The sequence below is a fragment of the Aquarana catesbeiana genome, linkage group LG01, assembly GCF_042186555.1.
Source record: "Aquarana catesbeiana isolate 2022-GZ linkage group LG01, ASM4218655v1, whole genome shotgun sequence".
NCBI lineage: Eukaryota > Metazoa > Chordata > Amphibia > Anura > Ranidae > Aquarana > Aquarana catesbeiana.
The window spans coordinates 887865115-887878756 of NC_133324.1; the positions used below are offsets into that span (position 1 = coordinate 887865115).

At 41.0% G+C, this 13642-nt stretch overlaps 1 protein-coding gene across 1 annotated transcript in view; it reads right to left on the reverse strand.

The window, feature by feature from the left end:
* Nucleotides 1-13642, reverse strand: part of HTT (huntingtin) — a 283920-nt gene that overhangs the window by 65143 nt on the left and 205135 nt on the right. Inside the window, 4 exon segments of the mRNA XM_073610874.1 lie at nt 482-580; nt 5694-5871; nt 6078-6223; nt 10328-10541. Of these exon segments, the coding sequence (XP_073466975.1) occupies nt 482-580; nt 5694-5871; nt 6078-6223; nt 10328-10541 (637 nt within the window).

The following is a 13642-nucleotide window of genomic DNA, read 5'->3' on the forward strand; positions in this document are numbered from 1 at the left end:
GGAATATTTTTTTTCTAAGCAAAACTGGAGTTACTTTTTTAGATAAATGCGCTTTGCAAAACCTATGGAGAAGATTTGTGTTTAATACACTGTATATGGTTTTGAGCAGAAGATTGAGCTATTGCACTGTTAGATCTGGCTTGTATGTTTGTATTATCCAGGGGGATAGGAGCTTTGCTGCTCGGGTTTAGGTATCATTTAGCCAATAAAGTGCACCACTTAAAATTTAAACGAAAGAGAGAAAGCGAGAGAGAGAGAGAGAGAGAGAGAGAGAGAGAGAGAGGCACACTGATTTAAGTTTGCCATACACTGAGCATATTTCACCTGGATCCTAACAAAGGGCAGCAAAGGTCAGTGTGGAGACCATGGCACTAGGGGTGGATTAGGAACATGGCTAGGGTAATTCCTGACGATTTAGAGAAAAAAGCGTCTCCAATGTAAAAGGTATTGAATATATGCGCAGCATCAAAACCATGTGTACCTTGAACTCTTGAATCCACCTCATCTCCTGCTTGGTCTTCAGACGGACTGTCTTTCTTCCTCTCTGGGCTCAGAAGTTGCTCTCCAGGTTGAACTGCAACTAAAACACAAAAGCAATGCAATATAAGACTATATCTTCAAAATCCCTTTACTCTCAACCTCAGCTAATATCACATGGCCCAAATCCCTGACCACTATAATATGATATGACATGATAAAAGCATACTTCACACCAAGCTGTACAGGGTTTGGGAATGAATACAAGCAGGTTATTCACCAAATTATTGATTTCAAACAGAAAATCTCTGGGATCTTTCTGTATTATTATAAATAATAAATAAAAAACTAAAAAAAAAAACTAAAAAAAGGACAATATGTACCATTTCTACCCACCTTCCTTTAAGTGGTACCCTAACCATCTTCTATTAAGCAGTAAGAGAAATGGAAAAAGGCTTTTATATGCTAAAATTCATTCATCAAGCAGTTCTACAGATTCACAGTATGGTCAGTTATATGTTTCTACTAATCAACTTGGGAACAAACACAAAATGCATTGCTATTCTTGTTGAGCTGCCCATCACCTAACATAAAAGTCCCAACTACAGCAAGTGGACAATGTAAAAACCTGCATCATGCAGAACATGACACATTTAGCCTTTACTTCTCAAGACTGGGTATAGTAAATCTATAGACAATGCCAAAAATCCATTAAAGTGGATGTAAACCCTCTCCTATACCCAGTGAAGGGAATAGCCTCAGATGATACACAGAGATTAAACAAATCTCCCTATATAATGTTTGTATATCTGCAGTCTTAACCTTTCTACATTCTTTAGAAAGTGCACATCATGTTGCAAATCTTTCTTCCTCATTCAACAGTGGGTGTGGAGTCTGGGCATATACTGTGTGAGAGCTGATTGGAGGAAAAGGCACCCCCCCCCTCCCCTCCACATAGGCAGAGGAATGAAGGAACATGCAGAGCTGCAGTCTGAATAGACAAGCTCTCTGCTAATCTTCCTCTAAGTTCCCTCCCCGACATAAATTTCCAGCTGCTTTGATCTCCTGTGTCGGAGAGCTTGTCAGAATTTATCATGCTGATAACAGAGGAATGGAGCAACAGAAAGACACAGGACTTAGAGCTTTGGATATAGATAATTAAACACTACAGATATATGTGCCCATATATGTGCTAAGAGAACTATCTTCCAGTCTAGCGGAACTTTACATTGGGACTGTTGACTTTTGTTGCACCAGTTCTTTGAATACATTTTAATTTTTATTTCATTATTTACACATTATAGTTTGTCATTTTGCACTTTTGAGTATATTGGGTGGATTGGATGCTTTTGCATGTGTTGTGCAGATGCATAATTCATATACGCACACGTTGATTAAGCCAATATTTTAAACTGATATTTTTCACATGTGGAAAGTATGATTTAGTCACGATTTATAATTTAAAGTAGCTAGCGCCATTTACACATTTTCAGTGTATCACTATATATTTGCTGGCAGCTGGATGGTTAAAGTGAGAAATTGTTCATGCTGTGAGCACGGGTTTCTTTTGGTTTTTCCATATTACATTCCTTGCCTGAAATTCATATGCTGCAGCCTCATGGTTTATTATCCTGGAATTCTTTTGTAAGTTCTAGTGTTCTATTTTACAGTTGGGTGTATTGTTCACATTATACTGTACATCTCGGTTTACATCTTCTCCTATAGTATTATTGCAGTGCAGGACTTCTTACTATTTTACTGGAACAACTATTTCCAATTACCAGCATGATGTTTCCTGCAACTGTTGGCCTTCCTGACTTTTTATTGAACAGAAGTCTGCAGGCCTTTTCACACAAAGCAGAAGAAAACAGAGAAGGGATTCTGAATGTATACCCGACAGAATCAACTGTTACCGAGTGTAATATCCTACATCTCAGTTTTGCAAGCTTTAACATGCACAAACAGAAGTAAAATAATTGTAAAGCTGCCTGAAGAAAACAAAAAGCTGGAAATATATGCGATTCCAGAGGTGGAGGCCAATTACATTATTCTGTATGTAAAATGTGTGGGGTTGCTCTTTTTACTGCATGGATGCCTGCCTGGGAATATGCCAGAATAGAAATGTGGGAGCTGTCTATTTGATAGTTTATGTTCTATAGCCATCATCCTGATTCTTGCTTTGTTACCCAATGAGTCACTAACTTGTAGGATATATGGGGATATATGGGCATATCCGGTGTCTTGAAGTGTTACTAAACCCACAGCAGTAAAATCAGTCTGTATATGCAGTAAAGCATGCTTGTAATACTCACTGTGGAACCCAAGGGGTTAATCCTCTGCATTGTGTAAAAAAGGCTGTTTGATCCTGTCTTCTCTGATCCTCCCCTCCATCCACTGTCCCCAACTCATCTCCTGCTAGTACAGAGCCTTGAGGCACTCTGCACATGCTCAGTTTGGTGTGTATTGCAAGGAGGGTGCATGTGATTGGCACAAGGCCAATCAGCACAGTCCAGACAGAAGGAGGTCAGGAGTCAGGCAGCCTCATAGGACAGTCAGAGGAGAGGAAAAAAACACCTCTTACAAGCTTTAACCAGACACTGATAGAAGTCACAAGATTGCTATATACTGGTAATGAGAAAAGGTATTTAGCAGTTTATATTTACTAAAATAACTGCATTTCCATGTTCTGTGTACTGTGGGAGACCAGATATAGTGAATGCAGAGTCCTGGGTTTAGTAACACTAACACCAGATATGCACATGCTTGCAAGCCTAGGCTTTTTACCAGACAAGAAAGAGGAAGTGGGCTGTATAAGGTATTTACTGGCAGAAAAAAAACATTTTACTATCCAAAGTTAAAACAACAAGGGCAGAAGATTTAATAGATGGAAAGTTGAAAAAAAAATGACTGAACATCCGCTTTAAGGTCAGTCACTGGCAAAAAAGTTTAGAAGGAATCTACATTTATATCAGTGGGGTTAAGAAAGGAATGTACATTCCTCTCCAGAAACATTCCTTCTAGTTATTGGTTCAAAATGGCAGCCAAACCAAGTAAACGAAAATACCTCTTGTTCCTGTTCATATGAAAGTTTTCTGATTAGCTACCAAATGCCAAAAATCCTATCACAATATGTTCTGCTTATCCACAATGAGTACAAGTAAATGTCTGGAAGAAAAAGTTGGGAAAGAAGGAGCAAAAAAGAAATGTGGATCTTCCTTAACTGTATACTGGATTTACTGGTACCACATCCTTTAGAATCAATGCATATTACAGGTAAACCAACTAACATAGGATTTTAAAGGTATCATACCGAAGAATATATCGTAAAATTTGTTTAAAAACTTTATTCAAAATTATTTTCCTAAAAAATATTAAAAGACAGCCCTAACAGGGGAAGACTAGATAGATAGGTAGAAATATGCCACTGTTTATCATATTGCAGATTAGCATCACAATAATACAGCAAAGCGTGACAAGTCGTATTATCCCGGATGTTAGATTTCATCAAGGGTTCCAACACACAAGGATCTTCTATGCAAATTTACCTGAAAATTATTTAGAATAAAGTTTAAACATATTTTCAAATATTTTTCGGTGTGGTACCTTTAAAATCCTATATCAGCTGGTTTTCGCTTAGGGATTTCTTTAACCACCTCCATACAGGGCACTTTCACCCCCTTCCTGCCCAAGCCATTTTTCAGTTTTCAGCGCTGTCGCACTTTGAATGACAATTGTGCGGTCATGCTACACTGCACCCTAATGAAATTTTTATCATTTTTTCCCCACAAATAGAGCTTTCTTTTGGTGGTATTTGATCACCTCTGTGGTTTTTTATTTATTGCGCTATAAACAAAAGAAGAGCGACAATTTTGAAAAAACACAATATTTTTTACTTTTTGCTATAATAAATATCAATTTTTTTTTAAAACACATTTTTTCCTCAGTTTAGGCCAATACGTATTCTTCTACATATTTTTGGTAAAAAAAAAAAATCGCAATAAGCATATATTGATTGGTTTGCGCAAAAGGTTATAGTGTCTACAAAATAGGGGATAGATCTATAGCATTTTAATTAATTTATTTTTTACTAGTAATAGCGGCGATCTGCGATTTTTATTGTGACTGCGATATTGCAGTATCGGACACTTTTGACACATTTTTGGGACCATTCACATTTATACAGCGATCCGTGCTATAAAAATGCATTGATTACTGTATAAATGTGACTGGCAGGGAAGGGGTTAACACTAGGGAGCGATCGAGGGGTTTAATGTGTGTCCTAGGGAGGTGATTCTAACTGTGGGGGAAGGGGACTGACTGGGGGAGGTGACCGATCGGTGTTCCTATGTACAAGGGACACACCATCGGTCTCCTCTCCTCTGACAGGACATGGATCTGTGTGTTTACACACACAGATCCACGGTCCTGCTCTGTTACCCGGCAATCGCGGGAGCCCCGCGGACATCACGGCCGCCGGGCACGTGCACCGGGTCCCGAGCGACGCAGTGGGCACGCGCGCCCCCTAGTGGCTTGGGAGGGCGATCACGTCATATGACGTCTGCCCAGAACAAGAGCTGCCTCGTCCCGCCGTCATATGATGGTGGGCGGTACCCTAGTGGTTAAAGGGGAACTCCACACTAACATTAAAATCTCTAAATCTACAGGCATCCACAATCTAAGACTAACCTAGCTAACCCTGTAAAGAAGAAAATCGCAGAAAAGGCAGCCGACAACGGAAGCCCCATAGTAACTTTATAGGTGACATCACTTCCCATCAGTCGTTGGCTATCTCCTCTGCAGAGCTTCCGCTGCTGGAGAACGGACAGTCTTCAAAAAAGGTATGTATAACGATTTCTTCTTTACGGGGTTAGTCTTTGATTGTGGATGCCAGTAGATTTAAAGATTTTAGTGTTAGGGTGGACTTCCCCTTTAACATACAAGTGAATGTCACCTACCTACATATCAGATTATTGAAGGTGGATGTCCACTGCATGCTAGTCAAAAAAAGGAAAGCGCCAGATCTCCTGGCCCAAACTTACAATGCTTACACATTGGGCTAGGCTTTCCAGTGCAAAGAATTTAGTGCAATGCAACTCCACCGACATGCAGAAATCCTAAAGACATGGCTCTGTCAATCACGAGTGTCATTGGCAGTTCAAAAAGCCATTAAAATACACATCAGGAGACAGTAGAAACAGCTCATTAAATTCACTTACCGGCCTCTATAATAAAGCGAATGCAGCTGATAAGGGAGCAGGCGTGGGTGACATACTCTGCAGAGGCCAGCAAATTCCACAGTCCGATCTGTTGTAAAGTCAGACAGCAACACTCCAGCACAGCTTGAAGATCCACACTCAGTGGTATTGGTTCTTGCACAAAATGCAAGGATACTGCCTGCAAACAAAAGATACTTTCATTTGCATGTCTGTAGGAATGGAGAGTTAAAATAAAACTATTTACCGAAAAACTAGCCAAAATGAACAAAATCAAGATCAATGTTTTTAAAATTCTGCCCAATTTTGTACAACAAACATTCGTTTTGCCTTGTTGTCCAACACCAATGTTTACAGATTAGTACTTGTAACCTAGCCTTCTCTTACCTCTACTGACATGACCACAAACTTCACTATGTCCACTTCATTTTCCTGCCGTATGTGATAAGACTGAGGTATTTTGGGGAGTGATCGCAGGTATTGCGCCAGCGCTCGACAAAGGGTGACAAGGGAGTAATATACTTCAGAATCACCTGCAAGAAAGATCACAACATTGTTACTAAAGATACACAGAAGCTGCAGCATACAAGTAACCGACCCTCCCCTTACAGATAGACAACCCCAAGGCTGTACTGCACCCTCACACAAAGCTGAAGGGTACAAAATGCCAAAGATTAGCATTTAGTTCAGGTTATCAGGTCTTATGCAATCTTGTTATGCTCTTGCTTAACATGTATTAAGATTTATTTAGATTTATTTATAGTCAAAAATGTTCTTTTTAGTTTTGGATGGAGAAGAAAAGGGTAAAGACCCCTGTCAGTTTATGGTTTGTTTCCAAGTCCCACTGGTGAGTGTTCCCTTCACATCCTGTCCTTGAGATAAAACAGTACATACAATTATGGAAGTGATGTAATGTGATGTAATGTATTCTTTAGTTTCCGAGCATGTGTAGTCTTGCTCTCCTGATTTTTTTTTTGGACGAAAACTGTACAGATTAAAATGAAAATGATAAGATCTTTTATCGTTCAAGAAAAATTTTCGTGTTTGTTCATTATGTAAATTTTTGATGAAGGGTTGTGATCGTCTCTCAAAAGCTGTGTACTAACTATCAGATTATCGTACAATTGCTTTGAAATCAGTAATTTTCATCCGATTATTTGATTGTGTGCAATAGGCTTAAAGTAGAACTAAAGGCAAACCTTTTTTTTTTTTTTAGTTTTGGATGACGTGGAGAGGGATTAGAGCCCCTGTCAATTTTTATTTCTGTCTGTGCCCTCCTTAAGGAGATTCATCCCCTCAATTTGTCCTGTTTACCATTATCATTGAAAGTGAAAGTAAAAAAAAAAAAGTAATAGGAGGGGGAATCTTCCAATGGGGACACTAGTTCAGGTGACCTGGGGGTCCCTAAAAAATTCCTTTAATTTGAAGAGAGATTTCCTTTCACTTCCTGTCCCAAAGCTGAACAGGAACTGAAAGGAAATCTCCACAATAGGACAGAGATGGCGAAAAATAATCTGACATGGGTTATAACTCTCCCTTACTCTATTCCACCATGAAAAAAAAAAAGTTTTGCCCTAAGTTCTACTTTAAGACAGCTGTCAACAGAACAAGTGTGATCAACAGAAGATTTCGGATTACCATTTGTTCTAGTAACAATTCCAAAAATTATAATTTCCCATTACATTATGTTTCTGTGAAAATGATCACCAGGGCAACCAGAGGGGTAGAAACTACCCAGTGAGGACAGCAATAAAGATTTTACAGAAGTTATAATCTTTCCCCAATCTATCCAAAGCTAAAAAAGCCAAAAAAAAAAAAAAAACAACATGTTGGTTGAAGTTCAGACAAACTGCCAAATGCACAAAATACATACTGCACATCTTTACTGACTGCTAGCCAAAGAAAGTTTTTTTATTTCCAATTGTTAAAAATACGCACTTTGGCCACACTGCATAGGCAGGTGAAACACATATCCTGCCTCAGCAATGCACCTTACTAAGCCACCAACCCACCTCTAGCATCCCCTTTGGGCAATCTATCAACATCACATCTGACAAATAGGCAGGGAGGTGATCGAGGAAGCAGTAAATCTAAAGCAGAAGTCATAACATAATCTTTTTGGCTTTAGAGTGTGGCAAAAGTACATAAATCACAAGGCTGGCTGTACAGAATTACAAACCCCCATTAAACATACATAGGATGTATTTAAACTGTGCATGTAGCCATTTGCTCCAAGTTCTATTATAATGTTTGGGAGCAGTAACACCAGCACACTATTTCCCAAAAGTAAGGCGCTTGAGTGATGTGGCCTACCAAGTTAATGAAAACTCCCAAAAGCCTACACACACACCAATCCTTGTTAGAATATGCAACCATGTTATTTCATACATACAAACACACACAATCTCTTTAAAAATAAACTACTTTAAAAAAAAAAAAAAAAATTTATATTTTTTTTATTCAGCTTCTTGTTCATAATTTTTGAAGTATACTTTAATCAATATACCAAATGTATTCAATAACAAGTTCAATGGTTATTTTAAATAAGTTAGATTTTGCTATATTATTTGCATTTACACATCCCCATGGTCATCAGCCCCCTGAGGAGCTCCACTTACATCAATGAATTATACAATAAGCGGACTGAGTTCTAGAGCAGTGCAGCTGCTACAAATGAGTGAGAAACAACTGATTGCTGATCCAGAATCATCAGATTTAAAGGAGAAGTTCACCTTTGGTAATGGTAATAACACCCGTAATTTGGGGTGTAACATGTTACCAAAGAACACCTGCCTGCGCCCCTGGGATCCCCCACTATGACAGCAGGTGGGGGATCTTTATCCCGCACCCACTGTCACAAATGAAAAACAAAGCGGCTTTTGGGACTCCGCCCACACAAGCGCATCATTCACAGCGATCGGTGAACGAATGCCGCAGCAGATTGTATTTCTCTAATGAACTGCGAGGGCACTGTTGAGCACACTCAGTTTATTGTTCTTCCTGTTCTCCAGTAACTGTCTCCCTGTATAGGAGGGATGGGCAGACAGCTATACTGAGATTTTGCAAAAGCTTGGCATTACACCTATGATCTGCTAATTGAAGGTGCAATGCTATACAGGCTTCAGAAAAAAAAATAAAAATGCACATTTGTTTACCTGCAAAAATGTGTGCATTCATTGTTTAAAAGGTGAACTTAGTCTTTAAGCGCTTCAGACCAGCTGTACGCATTTATGCGGCCTCTCTGCGTGTGGACCTTAACGCCAAGCGGCCGCATATATGTGTACCTGAGTGTAAACAGAGCTGTGCCAAGAGCATGCGCCCTGTGTGCCCCCGGCATAGTTACCGGCAGCTAATGGAAAGCTCCAGATTTCTACTTGCGATCGGGAGCTTTCTGATCACGTGACCTCTGTGACAGCCAATCATGGCAGTTACATGGTCAGAAACCCCACCCCACCTCCCGGCATCAGAAAACTCTTAAAGGGCCAGGAGGTGCTGGCGTTACGAGGTTAAAGGGTTTGTAAATTTTTTTTTTTAAATAACAAACATGTCATACTTACATCCACTGTGCAGTTCGTACGAACTGCACAGAGTGGTCCCGATCATCGTCTTCTGGGGTCCCCCGGTTGCTCTCTCGGCACCTCCTCGCATCGGTAAACCCTGGCGGGTTACCTTACGGGTGCGCTCCCGAATCCAGCATTTGCATCTATAGACACAGAATGCTGGACTCAGCCCCACGTCACTGGATTTGATTAACAGCAGCGGGAGTCAATGGCTGCGCTGCTATCAAATCAAGAGCCGAGAACCCCGGGCAGAGAGGTACAGCGTGGGAACGAAGGGCACAGGTAAGGGGGGGTGGGGGGTTTGTGTGGGTGCTGATCAGTGTCAGAAGTTTTTTCGCCTTGATGCATTAAAGAGAAAAAACACGGTGGGTTTATAACCCCTTTAAATTTGCCCTGCTTGGTCTAAAAATCCGGTTACAGTTTGGTGGCTGTAGGCTTTGGAACACAGGCTCAAGTGGAATTTGGTTGTCAATCTCAGAATCACTAGAATTCAACTCACTTCATCTTTTGGAGTTGCTCTATTTCTGAACCCTTGAAAGTGATTCAATTTTAGTAACACTCTTGGACTGAGAGGGCAACCTGAAGTTGAATTTAAAATATTCTGCTTCTGGTCAGAACAGTCACCTTTCTGACATGACCTGAAGATTGTTGGTTTGAAACGATCCAGTAGCAAAAAATAAAAAATATAAAATATCAATCATAAAAAAGGCACCAATAAAAGAAAACAGCTCAAATATTATCTAGCCTGGTGTCCAATCCTAAAATATTTGCCCTGTTGCTGTGCAAAGCTGTCTGAAAGATCTTTACATCTGAAAACTTCCAAGTGTGCAAGATGCTTGTGCCCTTCAACATGTTCTGTGCTTCTTCATAATGGCCCCTACATTACAACCATTGGAGAAAGGGAAGCCATCAGACTATTCGCTTGACGTCAAGATCCTTTGGGCCTTTTCAAAACAACAGAGCAAAGACTCTACGAATAGGAAACGGAACAGGCAAGTAGTATGTGTCTTTTAGAGGTGCTTTTTTATTTTTTAAGTGACAGGGTTACATTAGTTCTGCTTGGAAAAAAGTTCTTACCCAACACTATGATTAGTTTCTCCCAGTAGGAGTCTTTCTCCATTGGCTTCAGAGGCTGAAAGATTTGATGAGTGTCCGGCAGTTGCTGAACGGTCTGTGAGATGAGATCCAGCAGGACAGACTGGGTTGTTTCAAAGAAACTGCTGTCCTGATCCGCAATCATCTGATTCACTCCTAAAGCCAAACAGGGGCCTAGCATACTCATGTTAAACTTCTACAAATAAAAGCAAAAACATCATCTCAGTTTAAGCTATCACCAGTCTAGCTTTTGCACATCAAAACTGTTGAATTTAAAGGAAATCTGCAACAAAATATTCCTGTGTGGGAAACCTCAGATGAAAGATTTCGATCTCTATTGAGCTGCATGTTATGCCAGGAAAAGGTAATTTTGACTTACCTGTAAATTCCTTATCTTGGAGTACAGTAAAGCAGGGCTCAAAATTTCAAGTCCTGAGCCACTAGCCAGGCCTTAAGGGTTACTCGCTACAAGTTGCCCCACCCAACCCCTACCCTGCCCCGCCCCTAAACACGCCCTCATAAATTATCTCATGAAATGACACTTAAATTAGATTTAAGTTCTAAAAAATATTAACAAATTTATCCATGCCCACCAATGTAGCCTGCCTGTGTCCACCAATGCAGCCTGCCCATGTCCATCATGCTGGGGAACAGAGGCAAGGAAGAGGATTACCGGCTGGATGATGAGAGCACAGAGGAACATCACAGCTTTCATTTCAATTGCCGTGTGTTCCCACTGTTCGGCGTCACATACAGCTCAGCCCCCTGCCCAGGGATCTTTGATACACGCCACTCGCGATTGTATGAGTGATCTGTCTATCAAAGTCCTGGTACCAGGGGGCGGGGCTGTGTGTGACAGCGAGTGCGGGGAACACATGGCAATTTAAATGAAAGCTGTGATGTTCCCAGCACTCTCATGATCTGGCCGCCTGCTCTCCTCTCTTCCATCCGCAAGCGCTGGGAGAAGGACTCCCATACAGCCCGCCTGCTGGTGGTGCTCGCCCCCCCGCTCCCAGGCAGCCGTAGCTTGCCAGCCCTCAATATCCACTCGCAAAATGTGAGCAAGCAAGTTGAATTTTTGAGGGCTGCAGTAAAGGACACATGGCTTGTAGTCATACAGACAATGTGTTATATGAAGGGTACCTTCAGGTGACTGGACACTGGCAGGACCTTTGCTAGAGCTTCCCCTACTACACGCTAATATAACCCCACCCACTTGGGCAAGCAATATGGAGCGACAACAGGAAACCGGAGGGAGGGTCCTGTGCTTTGTACTATACTGGCTATGACTAAAGCCGGGTAACACACTACAGTTTTTTTTCGTGCCAACCACTCCGGTTGGAGCCGCTGTACTAACCAAGCAAGGTTAGTCCAGCAATCTCCCCCACTGTGCTGGTCTGTTCTGACAGGGGGACAGCCCCCCGCCAGAATACGCCGATCAGCCGCTCTCTGCCATTGGCTGAGAGCGCTGACCGGGAGTCAGTTGGATGCTGGTTTTCTGACAGAAGTCAGTAGAATGGCTAGCTTCTATCGGACAGACTGACACAAAGGCCGAATGTTGGCAGTTTTTTTTTTTCTTAACTGGCCGTTGTCTCCCAACATTTGGCTCGTGTGTACTGGGCTTTAGGCTATTTGCCGAAACATGTAAGCAGTTCCTATATCTTCACTATTCTGTAGCCTAATAAAGACTAATACAGATTTGCAAGTTGCCGGTTCTCCTTGTCTATCTGCGCTTTGTACTATACTCCAAGATATGGCAAATCAAAATTTCCATTGTCTTAATGGTACAGTACAGTAAACAGTGCATGTATTCAGAGACCATGGGACATCCCCAAGCTTTCTACTTAGGGGTAGGTAACATCATAGCAAATAGGACTGCCAATGGGCACACAAAAAAAAAGGTTAAAAACCCAGAAAAACACTCATATGATAGCTTAAAGCACCTTGCATCTGAAGCTTGTATCAGCTTAGGCCTGAACATCCACCTGATAAATGCTGGAAAACAGAAGACCAGGTGGCAGCCATGCAAATCTGAAATGCAGATGCTTGATGCTCGAAAGCCCAAGAGACACAAACAGATCTGGAGGATTTAGTTATCATAGGGAAAGAATCAACTCTATAAGCCCTAAGCACTGGAAATATATCCTCTACGAGAGCCTGTAGGGCAGGGGTAGGCAACCTCGGCCCTCCAGCTGTTTTGAAACTACAATTCTCATGAGAGATTGCAAGAACCTAACAAGCACAGGCATAACTCCCCGAGGCATGATGGGATTTGTAGTTTCACCACAGCTGGAGGGCCGAGGTTGCCTACCCCTGCTGTAGGGAGTACAAAAAGGGACTCCATTTGGTTAATAGAAGTCAAAGCTACTAAGTAGACCCTGGCAACAAGGAAGCTATCATAGTCTGAAGATTGATATTAGGGGAGCTTAATTGGATGAGTAAATTGTATTTATGCTCATATTATTTGGTGAATATATGAGAATGCCACTTTAATACAAGAGGCGCACGGTTTGTTTGGTTTATGTTTTATGTTTCTTTTTTAATTTTTCCTTGTTTTTTTTTTCTTTTTTTTTATATACTATTTGATAATTTTTGATATTTAGTAATTTAGTTGACATAGTTTTTGTTTGTATAACTATAAAAAATAAAAATGATTTGATTAAAAAAAAAAAAAAGTAGACCCTGACAACATCTAGGCAGTGCAGGGAAATTTCTTTGGCATGTTCTGAAGTGGGACAAAATCCTCACGGAGGTGGAAAGAAGAAACCACCCTGGGTAGAAAAGAAGATCTTGGTCTCAAGACCACCTAGTTTCTGTGCAATAGAAGAATTGGTTGCTTAGAAGAAATAGCTTCCAGCTCAGAAACATGCCTAACAGATGTAATGGCCACAAGGAAGGCAATCTGGCATATAAGGTCTCCCAAAAGGATATCTGATGTGCTCAAAGGGGAAGGGTCTCTGAAAAACACAGAACACCAGGTGACACAGGAGGGTGAATTGTGGGGAATAATATGAGCAACTCACTGAAGAAAACTCTTAAGTACTGTGAAGCAAGGGGTTTCTGAAATAGAATGGATAAGGTCAAAAACCTGTCCATTAAGGGTGCTCAGGGATGGATGCTGTTCAAGACCAGACTAAAGAAAGGCCAACAAGATATTAAAAAATTAGCATTTCCTTGGACTCCGATGTCTGTCCACGCACCAAAAAAAGTAGGCCTTCCTTGTAGCGGAGATGACAGAGTCAACTACCCCCCAATCTTTCAGGAACTGCATTACAACAACCAATGCTCATTCGCCAG